Source organism: Uloborus diversus, chromosome 9 (assembly GCF_026930045.1).
Source record: "Uloborus diversus isolate 005 chromosome 9, Udiv.v.3.1, whole genome shotgun sequence".
NCBI classification, from domain to species: domain Eukaryota; kingdom Metazoa; phylum Arthropoda; class Arachnida; order Araneae; family Uloboridae; genus Uloborus; species Uloborus diversus.
This window is the reverse complement of record NC_072739.1, coordinates 149,274,863-149,292,839: the sequence shown is the minus strand read 5'-3', so window position 1 is coordinate 149,292,839 and position 17,977 is coordinate 149,274,863. Positions and strand designations below refer to the sequence as shown.

The window sequence follows — 17,977 nt, the reverse complement described above, 5'->3', positions numbered from 1 at the left end:
TACAGTATTTAAAATAATTGTAAAAAAAAAAAATCAGACAAGGGTTCAGCATTTAATTTTTTGACCCAAGACACTCTTAAAAAACACAGGATTTCGTTTAAAACTTATAAATTCCGTAATTCCAACAAAATAAAAAGAGATTTTATTTGTTTACCTCTTAACAAAGCCCACTAAACATCAAAAATTCAAAAAATTGAATTCCCATAGCGGATGCAAAGAGATTGCAATTAATTCTCAAAGTGAAAGCATCAAAAGTATAAAAACGGCTTGTAAAAGAAATAATTTTTGATAAAATTACTTTAAAGTTGCGTTTTAGAGTCCTATGATAAACATTTCATTAATATCAGTAGACACAGTTGAAGCAAAACAAAAAAAAAACCATCGATTCAGCATTTTAATTTTTGACTCATAAAAGGAAATGGAATTTTGCTTTTAAAACTTGACATGAGAGTCCTAACAAAAATAAAGAGACTTTTCATTTATTTGCATCATAATAAAGCAAAGTTAGCTTGAAAAAAGAACAAAATATGATTCTCATACTGAATGTTAAAAGATAGCATTTTTTAAAATGTAGACATCTAAAGAAAAAAAAAAGGGGGGGGGTAATTAAAAGAGTTTATTTAAAGTTAATCATCCTTGTTAGCATGGAAAAATCAAACTCATATTATTTTCTTCCAAAATAAACATCCCATTGCACCATAAAAACCGCAAATATTGACAAATTATTTTTAAATCGCATTTTAGAGTCCTATGATAAACATATCATTAATATCTGTGGACACAGTTGAAGCAAAAAATAAAGAAATAAATAAATAAAATAAACCATCGATTCCGCATTTTAATTTTTGACTCATACAAGAAAATGGAATTTTGCTTTAAAAACTTGAATTGAGTATTCTCACAAAAATAAAGATACTTTTAATTTCATTGCATCCTAATAAAGGAAGTTACCCTGAAAAAAGAACAAAATATGATTCTCATATTGAATGTAAAAAGATTGCATTTTTCAAAATGTAGACATCTAAAGAAAAAAAAAAGGTAAGTAAAAGAGCTTATTTAAAGTTAATCATCCTTGTTAGCATCAAAAAATCAAACCCATATAATTTTGTCCCAAAATAACAGTTAAAGCAAATATTGACAAGCTAGTAAAATGATGAGAATATTTTCTAATCAATTCATTATAAAGGTTCAACGCCAGACACTAAGTGGTGATAATTTTGAAGTTGGTAACCCTATCTGAAGCGATCAGTTCTAAGTTCATTTCGCTGATATATATTACTATTATTGTTTATTAAATCATGAGCGGGGGGGGGGGAGAGAAAAGTGCTTACCAGCGCCTTTTCAGAAAAGTTTACAACACCACAGCTGCTAATTAGCTGTGATAAAACAAACAAACAAAATTATTTAAAACCAAACCTATTTTAAGCTGTTAATTTCTTTCCAAAAAACAAACAACAAAGCATTATATTTATTTGGCAGTAGCAATTATTTATCGCGTGCAGGAGCACCACAAGAGTGCCAATTTCTTTCTTTTTTTTTTCGAAAAATTAGCAGATTTTGTATAAGCTGATCCCTTTAATTTGACTTCAAAAAAGGTTCCAAAAATTATCGGTTTTATACACCAAAATGGAAATATGCGTTATTTTGCTTTCAGATTTGCTCTTTCAATAAAAAATTTGAAAGATCCGATCTCTCTCTTATTTATCAGAATTTTGTGAAGGGTCCATTTTGGTTTATCAGGATTTTGTGAAAGGTCCGTTTTGGTTGATCTGATTTTTGTGAAGTGTCCGTTAACGGGCCCAAATATCCTGTAGCCAGACCTTTGACTTAGGTCCCATTACTTCGTTTGACCATATTTGTTCTTTAGAAAAAAATTTATGGGCTAAAAACAATAAATTTTATGCAATTTCCCTATTAAATGATTAAATTTAAAACCCATTGTTATAAAAGTTTGGTGCCATACAACAGTAACATTAATAATAATTGTGATGATAATTTTGAATGAAGTCTTCTCTGAAGCAAACATCAAGTTTCTTCAGTTTCATTGTTTCATAGTGGGGGCAAACCGAACCTGGAAGCAAGATGATACAGTTATTAGGGTCTGCTTAGCCTTCACAATGCTACCAGGTTAGGTTTGCCTTAACTATAGTAGTATTTTTATCATTATCATCTATGCCAAAAACAGATGATTGGGGCAAAGTAAGAAGATGCAGGATTGCATCACAAGCAACTCGGATGCTGTGAAATGTAAATTAGTTAGGGAAATGTAATATTTAAATGGTTATAATTAAATTAACCACACATGAATTCCAGAGAGGAACAAAGATAAATTTTTAGTGCCAATCGCTTAAATTTCAAGGCATGTTTATAGGGTTTTTTTTTTTTTTTTTTTTTAGTATGGAGCATTTTTATGAAAAAAATAAGGTGAAGTTTCGTGATGGGGTAACTTCTTACTATTTCTGAAATACCTACATTTACACTAAAAAGAATAAAATAAAAAAAATTTTGAAAAAAAAAATGGAACCAATTTCAAAATTGCTCTAAAAAGTGAAAAATAATTTTATTCTTTAAACACCATCTATAATACTTTTAAACATAATTTTCAAAGTTGGCGCAAAAACAATAGATAAAATCATTCACAGGCCATAACTCAACTACAACTATAAATTTTACCAGGCCCAGTTTCTTCACTATCACATACATTATGCATTGGTGACAGCATATTTGAGTAATGATATAAATGCTTCGTTCCTAACTTTGAATGATTTTCTGAAAAAAATATGAATAAAACATGGTTATACACTGGATTTTACTCTTTGTTTTTGTGCCAACTTCAAAAACTTATATTTAAAAGTATTATCGATGGTGTTATAAGAATAAAATTATTGTTCACTTTTTAGAACAATTTTGAAGTCAGATCAATTTTTTTTTCTTTAAATGTTGTTTTCAGAAAATCCTCAAAAACCTTGAAACTTTGTTTGTCTAGGTCAAGATCTCAGAGAGTTTTTAAAAGTTGAAAAATGTTATGGTCTTTAAAGGGAGCGCCAAATGAATAACATCTTGAAAATGAGGAACTTATAAAATGAATATTTTAAAAACATGTAAAGATAAAAAAGGATGATTTGTAGCAAAAAGTTTGAAACGTACTTGAATGTGCCTGACAGAAGCAAAAACTAGAGCTGAGAACCACTCTCCTTCTTCAAAATGTGGTACCGTTGTGTTTCTGATATCAAAATACAAATTTAAAAGAAAAACGAAAGCTTGTTTGCTACTATACTGCTGTACTAAGTGCAAAAGTCGTATCTGCAGCTAAGTTCAAAATAAAAAATTGCCATTTAAAATTTTACGCCTCCATGTATTTTATCCTAATGCAACTTTTTCAGATTTTTTAAAACAATATTTCCCATTGACAAACAACCATGAAACATTGCATTTAGGTGAAATATGTGACTCAATTTTGATTTAAAAAAATGCAGATACTACTTTTGTGCTTAGCACGGCAGTAGAAGTTTCGAATAATACAGGAGTTTTCAACCTGGAGGTGCACCTCTCTAGGAGGACATAGAAAAATTTCAAAGGGGCCACAAATGTTTAAAAACAAAAATGAAAAGTACAAACTATTGATTAAGCAGTTTTTAAGTGTACTGGATTTCGTTCTAATTTTGGGGATTTGATTCATAGAAGCAGCTAATTCAATTAACTACTGATTCAATTACACAATGCTCACTGTACTTTAAAGCAACTACTTGACCTGTTAAGAAACTAAAGCAGTTATTTCCAGTGGATATCCTGTTTGTGTTTGTGACTAGTAGATTATTGTATGCAACAGTGATGGATTTACCACGTTGCAAAAGCATTGCATAAGAAGCAGAACGGGATTCAAAAATGCACATGAAATATTTTTTTTACATAGTTTTGTTCATCTGTAGCAGAAATATTATATGTATTAGTTTGCTCAGTTTGGGTGGGTCTTTCATTAAAATGTAAGTATACTCAGAGTCTAATTACTATATAGATCACTAAGACCATGATCCAACACTGGAAAATTTTAGGCTTTAATGAGTATTTTGTCCACAATTCATTGAACTGACTTTTAACAGTTCTATATTTAGTGAAGATGTAGATGAAATGAATGCATTCATTATAAGTAATGCATTTAATTTACAACTGCATAGCAAAAATGGAGATTGTGACCACAATTATTATTAAATTATACGTGTATCTTAAACACTCTTGTTAATATACATCTGTGACAAAGGGCCCCTCAAAAATGTATTGTTATGGGCCATCAAGTGTAAATATCTGCTGCTGGTATACAAGTAGAAAATTTTGAATTGCTATGTGCAAAAGCATTATTTCAGAGCAGTTATTTTATGTAGGTTGTCCGATTCTGATGCATATGTACGAGAAGCTGCGCTTGTGGTGCTTACACATCTCATATTGCATGACTTTGTTCGGATTAAAAGCCTCATCAGCGAAGCAGCAAAATGTATAGCAGATTCTAATGAGAATATATCACGAATTGCCAAGTATCTCTTCACAGAGCTTTCTAAAAAGGTAAATTTTTAAAATCGAAAGTATTTTTCTTTTTATTATTTAAGTACTTTCTAGAAATGATTTTTTTTTTTTTTTTCAAATTATTTATGTAATTCTATTTAATTTTCAATATTTTGCACTTTTTAAGTACATAGGATACAGATGTAAGAAAATAAAAAGTCTTGTTTGGTTCAATCATCTGGTTTAGTTTTTAAACAGAAAATAGTACATTTTCGTGACTAATGGTAACGCAAATATTTAATAACGCAAATATTTTCAGTGAAATAACCAAACTAATTAAAATACTTATGTTATAATAGATGTAAAAAGAACTGTCCATTTTATTGGGCCAATGTCTAATCTTTTAGAATAAATACAGTTCTTTTAAAAATTTGCAAAAATTTTTTACATTACACAAGAAAGCTTAAATGCATGTTTTTTGCGTATGCTAAGCCCTTTCTACAACCTCACACGTTTAAAGCCAGAACAGGCTTCGTACCCTCCTTCAAAACTCCTCCAATACTCCTTCATTTGGGAAATTTTTTTGAAGGGCCCTTCAAACTCCTTAATTTTGGTTTGAACTCCTTCAAAACTCCTTCTTTAGTTGAAGACTACATAGTCTTCCTCTATGACAGTAACATAAAATACATACTTTGATCGACAACTTAACTTTGTCACAAGGGCGAAGGTATAAGGGTGATGAAGGGGTGAAAATATTATTAGATGACTAAGACATTTCATAATTGAAGTAAAACATGCTTAAATGGGGGCTTGACTATTTTTCAAGTTTTATGATTATTGCATTTCCTTCCACCACACTCTCAGCTGCAAAAGTCGGTTTCTCTAATTATTACTTAATGATACATAAGCAGATGTACTATATTAAGTGATTGTGTTAAAAACATAATAGTTTAGCAAATGGCAGTTATAATATTGTAAAATGGGTCATCCACAAGTGATGTCATGCCTTGAGGGGGGAGACTGGTTCACGAAATTGTGACAAGGGGAAGAGAGTTTGACAAGAATTGACATCACACAGTTATTATAACAATGTTTATAAAAATGACATGTGACAAGAGGAGGAGTAAGATGAAGTGTGACACTTTGTGACAAAGGGGGTAGGGGGTTAAAGATGTTGGGAAAAAAATGCGACAACATTTAAGAACAGCCCATTAGTATGTACTCCTTCAAATCCTCATTTTACTCCTTCATTTAATTTCTGAAATTGAGTATGAACCCTGTGAGAAGAAAATGACCGAATGAAATTTTTCCAAACTGTTACTGGATTTATGTACTAGAAAGTATGCTGAATCAGGGGCGGCATTTCACCATTTCATTTGGGGGGTCGAGTTTCTTAAATATGTATAACCTTAAAGCGAAACCAAACACACATTAGCTAACAAGAAGTTGTCATAAAATTGGTTTAGTATAAATAAAATTAGTGTTTAGAAACAATTAAAATTTTGATTCATTGACTAAAACGTTATCATACAAAACATCTCGCTACTAAAGTTTTTATACCTTCTGGAAAAGTTATAATGCATGATTTTTGGAATTCGGAAGAGCAGGGAATCGTGTTACTAATCTATCCGTGCCCAATGTCGTGCTGTTTTGCCAGTTCAGCTAAATGGAAAAGGTTTTTTTTTTCCCCTTTGTGCTTCGAAAATATTTCTCTAACCTCTTGAGACATGAAAAAAATCTTTCTCAACTCGCTGAACTGATTGTAATACATGAAATACACCACCAGCTCAGTCAATTCCAGCCGAGGACTGCAGTTTCGTGCTTATTAGCACTCAACAGCCCGGCATAGGACTAACTGAGCTGGAGGTGGAAAACCTATTAAGGAAGCCAAGAGTGCCAAACAAACTGGTAGCTAATATAGAATTAGCACTGACCAGACGAGTGACCGAAACAATGGTTCGGTTCAACTCGAATATTGCAGGCAAGGCAGGTATAATCAGTAAGTACTTACTGATTGTAATAGTTAAAAAAAATTGAAGTAACACAAAGTTATGTATGAAAACACTTTTTATATCTTGCTCTTCAAAATCACCCAGGCTTCTTCAAAAAATGTGAGGGGCTTAAACTTTTCATCATTGAATAATCTAGTCATGTCGGCGCTCTCAGCTTCAATGAGATATCATCTGCCACCAGCTCTGTTATTCACTGTTCCAGACTGATGAGTCCATAACAAAGACGAAACTGCAGTCTCTGGATGTGAAAACCATTCTGTCGGTATATTGCTTGTAATTTTTCTTGCCTCATGCTAAAAATTTTACTCACAGTTGAAACATTTTTTTTTTTCGTTTTCAAAATCCAATCCAAATAACCATAATCCCAGCCAACCATATAGAAAAATAATAATCATCACATCTTGTGTTAATTTCATTTGAAACTGAATCTATTACTTCATACAAAATATTCAAAAATCAATGTTTGATTTCACATCATGATGTGGATTTTTGTCTTTTTTTTTTTTTTTTTTGCGTGTCTTTAAAATTGGCTCAGAGGAAGAATTTTTTTGAAAAATTTCACGATTGATTGAAATATAAATCTATGAAAAAATCTATTTTCAGTTTCAATTGTAGATTGAACTGTGGTAGTATGGTGCACAGATCAATTGTAGATTGAACTGTGGTTTGAATAGTCGAGTAGCGGACTGAAGATATAGATTTTGATAGAGTAAAGCATTTTTCAAAAACCTTTTCCCGATGCAAACAAATTGGATAAAAATTGAAACGAGGTCATATATGCTATAGGGCATGAGCTTTTTCACCATTGAAAGAATCGTTTTGCAATAATTCTTCCATTCGTCAAATCACTGCTTTGAAGTTATAGAGAAATGTTTTTATCCTTTTAACTCTCGAAGATTATCTTGTGTCACTCCGCGATTGCATAATTATAGAGCCATATAAAAGGTATTTGGTTGATATGTCTTTTTTTATTTAATAATCACATGCATTTTTAAGAAGTTTCTTTGAAAGCATTATAATGTATTGAGCAGCTGAAACGTGTTTCTAGCAGAAGAAATCGATGAACACTCGTTAAATAAATATACACTTTATGAGCGTAAAAGTGAATGTAAAATATCAAAGAATTTTCTTGTGAAAATCATGCTGCCACACCACTTTTCACGAGCCTCTCATTTTGAACATACCATCGTTACACTGGGCACACAAGTGTGAAATATTTAGCCTATATGAGGCAATGTCTTCTTTAATTAAAATTAATCATGGTTCTCTATCGATTTTCTATGTTCTAAAAAAGCCGAAAATACTTCATGAATTTCTAAGTCATCATCCAAATAACGAGAAAAACTTTTTCTAGTCTGAGAATGTGTCGAGTTTCATCAAATAGTTACTGAGAGCCAGCTAGATTTCCTTTAATGAACCTTGATTTCCGACTTACATAATGGAATTCACCCATTTTCTATCATTCTGATCAAAAAATTTGGGGGTGCAACCGCCCCCTCTTGACCCCCCTATTTGCCGCCCCTGTGCTGAATGAAATGATATGTCACAATTAGAGCAATGTGTAAAAAAAATTTTGACGCTAAGGTTGACATTTCTATGGAATGACCCAAAAGCTTTTTCAGTCCCTTATCTTTTTCTCAGTTTTGACTGAACAAAACCAAAACTAGAGAATATTCTCTTGAACTCAGCTGTTGCTGATGATGCAATAAATAGCTGTTGAACCAGGGGAGCAAGTGGACTCAAGTAAAATTTTCTGAAGACAGTGTGAAATTTTCGAAGCTTGACCCTCTCCTCCATAAAAACTCTTCAAATGTGCATTCAAAAATCATTGAAGAAAAACATTTTTAAAGTTTTTTTTTTTTTTTTTTTTTTTTTTTTTAATATAATTTTTCAGTTTTAGGATGTAGAATGTTGCCAGGAAAAAAAAATCATAAACGGCGACCCAAAAATTTTGGATCACAAACATCCCTGTGTTGAACCAAAATGTCACTTTTTTCTTTCAATTTTGATAATAATGTAATGCTTTCGCACCTGACTAGGTGAAGATATTCATGGGTTCTTTGTATTATTTCAGGGAAATGTAATCTACAATATCATACCAGATATTATAAGTTCACTTAGTGACCCCAAATCTGGCATTCAGGAAGAAAAATTTCAAGTCATTCTTAGGTAAGTGTAGTGGAAAATATTTTTTCTAGTAAATTTTCAATTGCATCCTTGTTTATAAATTCTCCGATAATCTATATTTTCAGCCATATGTTGCAATACATTGAGAAAGAGAAACTTGTTGAAGGTCTTGTAGAAAAGCTGTGTTGCAGATTCACAGATTCTAGGTAAAATATGTTTATACTATAAAAATAAAATGCAGTGCTTCAGATTGATTGAAGCAGAAGAGTAAAACTTCTTTAACTTGGAGGTCTACTTATAATATGAAAGTGTAACAGAAATTTTGTTGTTTATCCCTTAAAATGATGATGCTTATCAGTGTATTGTTTTGGTTTTTGCAATTTTTCATGATTCTATTTTATTGAAACTGGAAATTTTATTAAAAATGATTGTATTGTCAGAAAATATTACTAACAGTTTCCCTTGGTTATTAACTGTAACTTGAGAATCATGGCTCAGCAAGGTAACCATAGCTCAGAAGTACTTTTTACTAGCTATATAAAAAGTTACACGAATTTTTGTTTTAATTCAATGGCTAAAATCAGGTTTATATAATGTAACTAATGTGTGAGCTACAGCCAAACTTCTGTTATATCGCTTACTATTTATAAAAACACTAGCCGCCTGCGGTGACCAGCTGGTTCGCCTTCTTACGCTATTCACCTTTCTATGCAAGCAGCCACCTACAACGGCTGTTTGGCTAACTTGTCATTTACCATTTTAATTCAAGTTTGCCGCATTTGGCGGCTGTTTAAATAAATTTGGCAGCAGTATTAATCAATCCATCTCTATCTTTTTTTGTGTGCCATTCACATTTTTACGCCCAGATTGACCCCTTCGGTGGTTATCTACCTTTACGATCTATCTCTAAAATTTCTTATCCATCTCTATTTATTTTAATCTCCCAGCTAATTTTCTAATAAAAACAAAGATCACTCAAAAAACCGCTTTTTTATTTAAGTAGAGCAAAAAAAAAAGTTATCTCCAAAATTCCCCGTAGTGTGCCAAAAGTAACCAAGTAAAGTAAGTGACAAAGAAACAAAAATTTTTGCTGTTTTTAGTGACTTAAATGTGCACAACTATGAAATGTAACGTAATATAGATACAACAAAACGTGCAGCTTGGGGGGGGGGAGGAGAATGAAAAAAGAAATAAATGCAATCCCTAAATAAAAGAAAAAAAGGAAAGAAAAAAAGCTACCGCTGCCGGAAAAACACGTGGTCAACACGTCATAAAATTAGAAGTAAGCTATATAGTAAAAAAAAAAAAGTTTAACATTGTTTGCGATTAAGATTCCGTCGTAAATATCGAATCGAAATCCAAGTAGTGACGTCAGAGCCATAGAAGATTGAAGAACGCTTTTTTCGACTGATGCGTGGAAAGACATGATGTGTTCAGCATTAAAAAAAATTGTAAAAAAAAAGTATTGCGTATTTTTAAGAACTTTTTTCTTCTGAAGAGTGCGAAATGTTTTGACTATTACCAACTTAAATTTTAGAAATGAGGCTTTGATACTTCTCGCAGGATGATATTAAAAAAATATAAAACCCAGAAAAAAATGCAAAATAAAGGTTTTTTCAAAAATTTATAAAAAAATACAAAAATTGCTCTATTTTCAAAATTTTTTTGTTCATCATATTTAAAATTAAATTTCCGACCCTATAGTACAAAAAATATTTGTCTGGCGCGATTGGTTCGGGGTCTGTGAGTTTAAAAGTGCTAAAAATCACATAAAACATTAAATAAATTTTTTTCTAATTAAAAAATCAAAAATCGAAGCCCAAGTTGCACAACTTCAGCAAAAACTACACTTGTATACCAAATTTCATCTTTCTAGGCCTTACCGTTTTCCCGGGATGTGCGCCACACACACACACAAACATCTTATTTTATTATATGTATAGATTGGCAGATCTGTTATGCAGAACACATTCATGTATGTATTTTTTACATTTGATACATAATATTTAATTTTATATTTAATGAAAACAATAATGCATCTATTATTATAGATAAATGTTGCTAAATAAGTCATAACCACAGAAAATCATCATAAATATCTTGAGTTTCATAACTTGTTTATTTTAACTATTCAAACAGATTTTCCCCATTACATTGTTCCTAATTTTTTCCAAAGTAAACAATTAAAGCATGAAACTTTTATTTAGTACTGAAAGAGGCTTTGTATAGTGTAGCTCTGAAAAAATGAACCATGACATCGACAATATTTGTCTTCTGTGAAAAAGGCTTGTGGAATACTTTTGCACCGTGGCACAAACAAGGGGAGGGTCCAGGGAGTGCGGACCCTCCCATCGCTCTTGAGTTTTTTTGATTGACCATAATCCTACGTATGTAGTATAAAATAATTCCAAGCAAGAGTAACAATAATTTCAGATTTAATTTGAATAAAATAAAAGTTATTTTCTCTTTCTTCCTCTGCAAAATCGAACTGTATGTGAACATAAATTGTTCTATAATGATTTATAGGATGAAAAGAAATAACTTGGACACACAAAAATACACCATAACTTTATTGCTAATGAAAATATTACGACATAACTTCAAAATAAATATGAATACATTATTTCGTCTAATATATTTACAAATTTTCAAAGTGGCTACATTTAGGATCAATACAGATCTTTGAACGTATTACAAAAATTTCGGCTCTGGGCCGCATCTCACTGATGATTTCCTATGCCTTGTATAAGAATTTCTTTTGTGATGCCAAAGTTTTATGAGGTTTAGCACACACCCTTGTCCCCATGATGGATCAAACAGAGTAATCCATTGGCTTCAAATCTGGGGAATATTGAGGCCAGTCTTGAGCTCCAATGAAGTTTGGGAAATGTGTCTTGCACCAGTCTTGGGTGCCTTTAGCTCTGTGTGCAGGTGTGGACTTCTGTTGGAAGGTCCGTCTTTTGTTTCCAAAGAACTTTTGCGACCAAGGTAAGACAACATCTTCCAAAATGTGTTTGCGATATGTTTCTTGACTAATTTTATCCCCTGATCAACAAAAACAAGTGTTTTTTTTCCCTCTAGCACATATCCCACCCCAAACCATTAGATTAGGTCGTTGATGCAGTTTAACAGTGCAAGAAGATCCTGGACACAAGGTTGTGTGCTAAACTTCCTAAAACTTTGGCATCCCTAAAGAAATCTTACGCAAGGGACTGGATAAAATATCAGTAAGTGAAGTTACGGCCCAGAGCGGAAAACTTTGTGACACATTTAAAGCTCTGTATTAATCCTAAAGGTAGCCACTTTGAAAATTTATAAATATATTAGACGAAATAATGTATTCATATTTATTTCGATTTTGGTCATAATATTTTCATTAGCGTTAAAGTTATGTTGTGTTATGTGTGTACGAGTTATTTCCTGTCACCCTGTACTTTGCTGTTTTTATTTTTAATTATGAGAAAAGGAAACACATTCACTGTTGTGCTTTCTGTTGTTTTAATTAAGTATTTGTTATTAATGAATTAGTTTTAATAACTAATGCTAAGTTAGTCAATAATTTTTTTAAAACGTTTTTTTGTTTCCAACAATCGATAAAATCAAAAGAATGTTTGGATGCATATTGGAGAACGATATGAGAGTGGTAGACCTTCACTCCTGCCCCCCCTCCCCTCCTTTTATAAAATTCCTGTATGGATCATTCTTCAAAAAGTGTAATTTTTCTGTCACACGCCTTTTACAGTAAAAACTTTAAGGAACAATTTATTTAACAATGCTTTTTAATTTCATCGAAAATATATCTATTTAAACCTGCCAACAGTCTTTTAATAATAATTTTTATTTTAGTATATTTTTGGTTCACAACATGTGAATTCTCACCTCTGTGGCATAACTTGTTTAATTAAAAGTGTATACTTATTTATTTGTTATTCCTTTCACAAGTGTCTCAAATACTAATTGTTTAAGTATATTTAATTTTTTAATATTGTGTTTTAGTTCGTTTTAGTAGGACAAGGAGTCATGTCACACAAAAAATTCTCACCTCCATTACCTCAACACAAAATGCTGTTCCTCATTAACACCTGACAGTAACGACATCAAATTTTATTTCCCATGATATAAAGGAGCCCTCTTGTTTATTTTACGCCATTGCTGAAGTTGTGAGATTTTTGTCTGAAAACAAGAACATAGATTTTGCTTTAAAAACTTAGTTTGGTTATTCTGACTTCTCACCTCCGTGAACTTGAATTTCAGGAATGTAAATTAAGGTAAAAAAAAGAAGTGAACATGTTTTCATATCCTTAACATGTGCAGGTTGTAGCAACGAAGGGGTAAAAAAATTCCCTGAAAAATATCTATTAGGCCTATATTAATGGAAAATTCCTCGGCTCCGTGACAGACCTTAACAATGTCATTATTTCTGAGGTGAAAATAAATGATGGATGAGAAATACATCAATTATAGGCATTCTACCAACATTATAAATTGCCAGAATATCCTCAAATTTACTAAATTCTATTCTTTAAACATATTTTGAAATTACTAAGCTATACTTTAATTAAGAGCACTTAATATTATATTCCCACTAATCATTAAAATGGCTGATCTTTTTTTTTTTCACAATTAACGAAATTACTACTTTGATATTAAATTGGCCTCGATTTTTAAATATTAAAAGTTTTTTCCTTTTTTTTTTTATTTAGGTGAACAAGGCATTTATTTATTTTTATTTATGAGTAAAATAATTGGAACTTAGCTGGGCCATTGTTTATGGTTACTTTTAGTAGGTAACACTTTCATGTAAGAATGGGGAAAAAAAAAGAAAACAAAAGCTTTTGAAATTGAAAAATATTTGTGTTCAAAAGTTACATTTTCTGGAGAAGGACCCATATGAGGCACTGCTTTTGGAAAACTATCATAATAGCCCAAATCTACTCAGTCCCAATTGCCCTTCCTTATTACACTAAAAATAGGTAAACATTGTCAATAGCATGCTTCAACTTATAAGAGTCACACTATATTTCTTTTAGAAAATAATAGTAGGGATAATTGTATTTTTGTGTGCATAGTAAGTGTATATATTTAATCTTTTTTTTTTTCTTCTTTTTTTGCAGTACTCAAGTTCAAATTCATGAATTGACCTTCTGCCTAAGTGTCCTGACATTAAATGACAAGTGCTACAGTAAACTTTTAGAATTCAGAACTCTTCTGAAAGAAAAGATGAGTGACCCTGTCGTCATGAAATATATTACAAGCATCACTGCAAATGCAAAGAAAAATGATGCTAAAACGGCGGCTGAATTAGAGGCTTTTCGAACTGCATTGAACATTTGATGATTTTCTCATTCATTTGATTTATTGTGAAATAATATATTTTTGATACATTGAAATGTAATGTATATTACGCAGCAATAGTTATTGGCTAAGGCAATATCTTGAGAAAAAACGGCATTATGTTTCTCAAGTAATAAAATGCACAATTTTCATATGCTTATAAATTTTTGACTGTTTAAAAGAGCTAAGCAATAAAACTTTAAACCTTTTGAAAGTAGATTAATTGGTCTTTATAATTCGTTTTTTTTAAAAATCTCACTCTGTATAGTGTAATTATTGGAGATACATGTAACCCTAAAATGTGTAACCCCCCCCCCCTTTAGCAAAATAAATTTTTGATCCCAATTTACTTGCCACTATATTGCTTAAACTCTGTTACGATGAACAACATTTGCAGTGTATTGAATTTCATTGTAATGAGTTTTTAACTGTACAGTGAAATCCCGTTAAAAGGAATACCGATGCAACAAAATATCCGTTACAACAAACAAAACATGCGGCCCCGTTGTAAAACCCATTAAGATAACGTATAAAAAATTTCATTTCAACAAAGTTTTTTTTTTTTTCAAAAATTTTACAACGAAATGTTTTTCTCAATTTCATTTAGGATATTTTTTCTTAGTGCTGTTTTCAGAAACTATAAAAGGACTTTAACAATTTGTAACGTGAAAACTAAATTTGCACTTTCATGTCTATAAGTTGCTATTTTAAAAAGCAAATACTTAATTTGGAAAAAAAATATTGCATTAAAAAGAGAAATTAAATGAATTTAAAAATGTAAAAAGCAAGAAATTAATCATACATCGTTAGTATGAACTTTTGAACATGATATCATTGCACTGGGTTATATCTTCATGATTCGATCCTTGACTTCTTGTAAGACAAAAACGGTCTGTACGCTAGTAAAATATTTTGGAGGTTCTCACTTGTCATAATGGTGTCACATTATGAGGAGGAAGGGGATTCATTAAATAGTGACAATGGGGATGCAGGGGATAACAAGAAGTGATGTGGTCGAAATTTACACATTTTTATAAATGTCTGTGACATGGATTGGGGGGGAGGGGAGATAAATTTCATTGTGATACTTTAACAAAAGATAAAGTGGGTCAAATACGTTGAAAAAAAAAAGTGACATTATTTATGGACAGTCCCTTGGTGAAGATCAAAAATATTTTTATACCTGTTTTTTCATAGTTTACAACACTTTATACCAATGTTCTTGCAAAGCTTAGAAGGTGCTACCATTTACAACTAATCAATTGAAATAAAGTATACTACTTCACATTGTTTTCTCACTTTTTTTATGTTAAGTATTTTGTGTTACTGAGGATTTTTTAGAGTTTAAGATGACAAAAATGACTTTTTCAAACTTGGCTGTTATTTTTTGCGATGAGTAAATGTGAAAGCACAATGTTGAACCCTCATCAAAGATATAACCCAGTGGTTAGTTTGCTTGTTTTCTCCTAAATGCAAGTGAGGAAAGTTTACAGTTAGTTGTAAGTGTGCCAAATACGTAAAATTTTCTGTATAAAATATGAGTTGGAGAAATGTATTTTCCAGAACATTCATCAATCCACATTGCTAAAAAAGTGTTTTATAAACAAAAGGTGTATTGAAAAAAAAACTTTTTTTTTGTAACTGCAAATATCTAAGTGAATTTAAAGTTGCCCCTATTATCCACTCATACCACAAAAAAATATATCAAAATTAAAAAGTTTTTAGGTTTCCTGCAAAATGTCTTAAGATTTATAACTTTCTCAAAAAAATTGGTTTTGTTTATTAATATATGGTATCATGGGTGCCCACCTAGGAGAGGGGGGGTCATGGTGCAGACTGTGACATTCAAATTTTAGAGGTGTGTTTTTATTGGTATTTTTCTCATTTTTAGGGGGGTGTGCCTGTATGTATATATATATTTATATATATATATACTAGCTGTACCCGACGCGGGTTGCTACGCCAACAAAAAAATGCATCATTATACTGATTTTCATGACAATCGGTTGAATGGGGCAGAAGTTGCTACTCTGCAGTGCCACCTGGTGGCGAGTGGCTTTAATGAGCATATTATGCACCTTCTCCGTGGAAAAATACATAAATTTAGCAATTTTCATAATAATCGGTCCAGGTATCAAGTGAAGCCGTGACTATACTCAAATTTTGTACTCACGCAGTTTGCAAGATCAAACAATCGCTAAAAATATCAAATAGAAAAAGGTTTAAATCCCCCCGTTGCATGAAAAGCCATAAAACAATAAAGAAAGAATTTATTTGTTCAAACAAGAGAAATGGCAACAGCTAACTTCTTATCAATGAGATCTTTCACGCGAATTAATTTCTGCATCCGATGATTTTATTCGTATTTATCCAATGGATTGTGACTTAAATTGGAATAAAGAAGGAACTATCAATCGGATTTTTTTCAAACTGGTCTATAAACATTCCCAGTACCAAAAATAACAAACGGTGAAAGTTTCGGCCAAATCTGCCGTGTAGATTTTGAGTTCATAGATGACATACGGACAAACATTCATTTTTATATATATAGATATATTAAATAAGCAAACAAAATTTCAAATATTAAACAATTATATAAAAATAATGATGATAAAAAGGAAAATTGCAAGTGAAAAGATAAAGTATGAATCCAGAGCTAATCAGCCGTGGAAGGATTCATTAATTATGGTCAAAAGACCAAAAATTTAACTATGAACTAAAGGAGAATGTTTAAGCTCCAGTACATGCAATATAGAGTAACATTGGGCAAATGCCTTTTTATCATCATTATTTTTATATAATTGTTTAATATTTGAAATTTTGTTTGCTTATTTTATATTTACTTGGCTTTTTAGTTTTGTTGCTTTGCGCATCTATGGGATTTTGGTGGTCTTTTCAATATTTTTCACTTTTATTATTATAACCACACCAAGAGCACATAGATGCGCAACGCAGCAAAACTAAAAAGCCAAGTAAATATAAAATTAAGCAAACAGAATTACAAATATTAAACAAATTATAAATAACAAAAGATGATAAAAAGGAAAAATGCAAACAGCTATTAAGTAGGAATAGATAAAGAGTGAATCCAGAGCTCATCAGCCGTGGAGGATTCATGAATAATGGTCAAAAGACCAAAATTTTAACTATAAACTAGAAGAGAATGTTTAAGCTCCAGTACATGTAATATAGAGTAACAATGGGCAAACGCACCACTTGCTAAGCTAAAAACAATAAACTAGAGCTCAAACCTAAAACTAAAAGCAGGGGGTTTCGCCTCGACTAATTAGGAAAACAAGACAAGTACATCGTGGAATCGACGAAACCCGAAAATTAAAAGAACAGCAAAGAAACAAAGCAAACACATAGTATGCAAATTAGAAGGCGCAAAGCAGCACAAAATTAATTACATACAAGATAATAATAATAATAAAAGTGAAAAATATTGAAAAGACCACACCAAGAGCCCATAGATGCGCAACGCAGCAAAACTAAAAAGCCAAGTCCTAATTAGTTTCCTAATTAGTCGAGGCGAAACCCCCTGCTTTTAGTTTTAGGTTTGAGCTCTAGTTTATTGTTTTTAGCTTAGCAAGTGGTGCATTTGCCCATTGTTACTCTATATTACATGTACTGGAGCTTAAACATTCTCTTCTAGTTTATAGTTAAAATTTTGGTCTTTTGACCATTATTCATGAATCCTCCACGGCTGATGAGCTCTGGATTCACTCTTTATCTATTCCTACTTAATAGCTGTTTGCATTTTTCCTTTTTATCATCTTTTGTTATTTATAATTTGTTTAATATTTGTAATTCTGTTTGCTTAATTTTATATATATATATATATATATTCATTTATTTACTTGCTGGAAGACGTAGCAACAAGGGAAACATAAAATATGTTTGCTGAAATTATACAATATTTTAGCCGCCTGAAAACTACTCAAAAATCAAGAGTTTTTAAAGTTCAAGTGACATTTTTCATTTTTATCACATTTTTATTTTTTAAA

General features: G+C 31.3%; 1 protein-coding gene across 1 annotated transcript in view; it reads left to right on the top strand.

Annotated features, from left to right (window-relative positions):
• LOC129230557 (condensin complex subunit 1-like) overlaps window positions 1-14,173 on the top strand; it is a 58,293-nt gene extending 44,120 nt beyond the window's left edge. The window contains exons 19-22 of the mRNA XM_054864960.1: window positions 4,380-4,557; window positions 8,584-8,678; window positions 8,762-8,842; window positions 13,751-14,173. Of these exons, the coding sequence (XP_054720935.1) occupies window positions 4,380-4,557; window positions 8,584-8,678; window positions 8,762-8,842; window positions 13,751-13,970 (574 nt within the window). The 3' untranslated portion in view covers window positions 13,971-14,173. The remainder of the gene's footprint in view (window positions 1-4,379; window positions 4,558-8,583; window positions 8,679-8,761; window positions 8,843-13,750) is intronic.
• The last annotated feature ends 3,804 nt before the right edge of the window (window positions 14,174-17,977 follow it).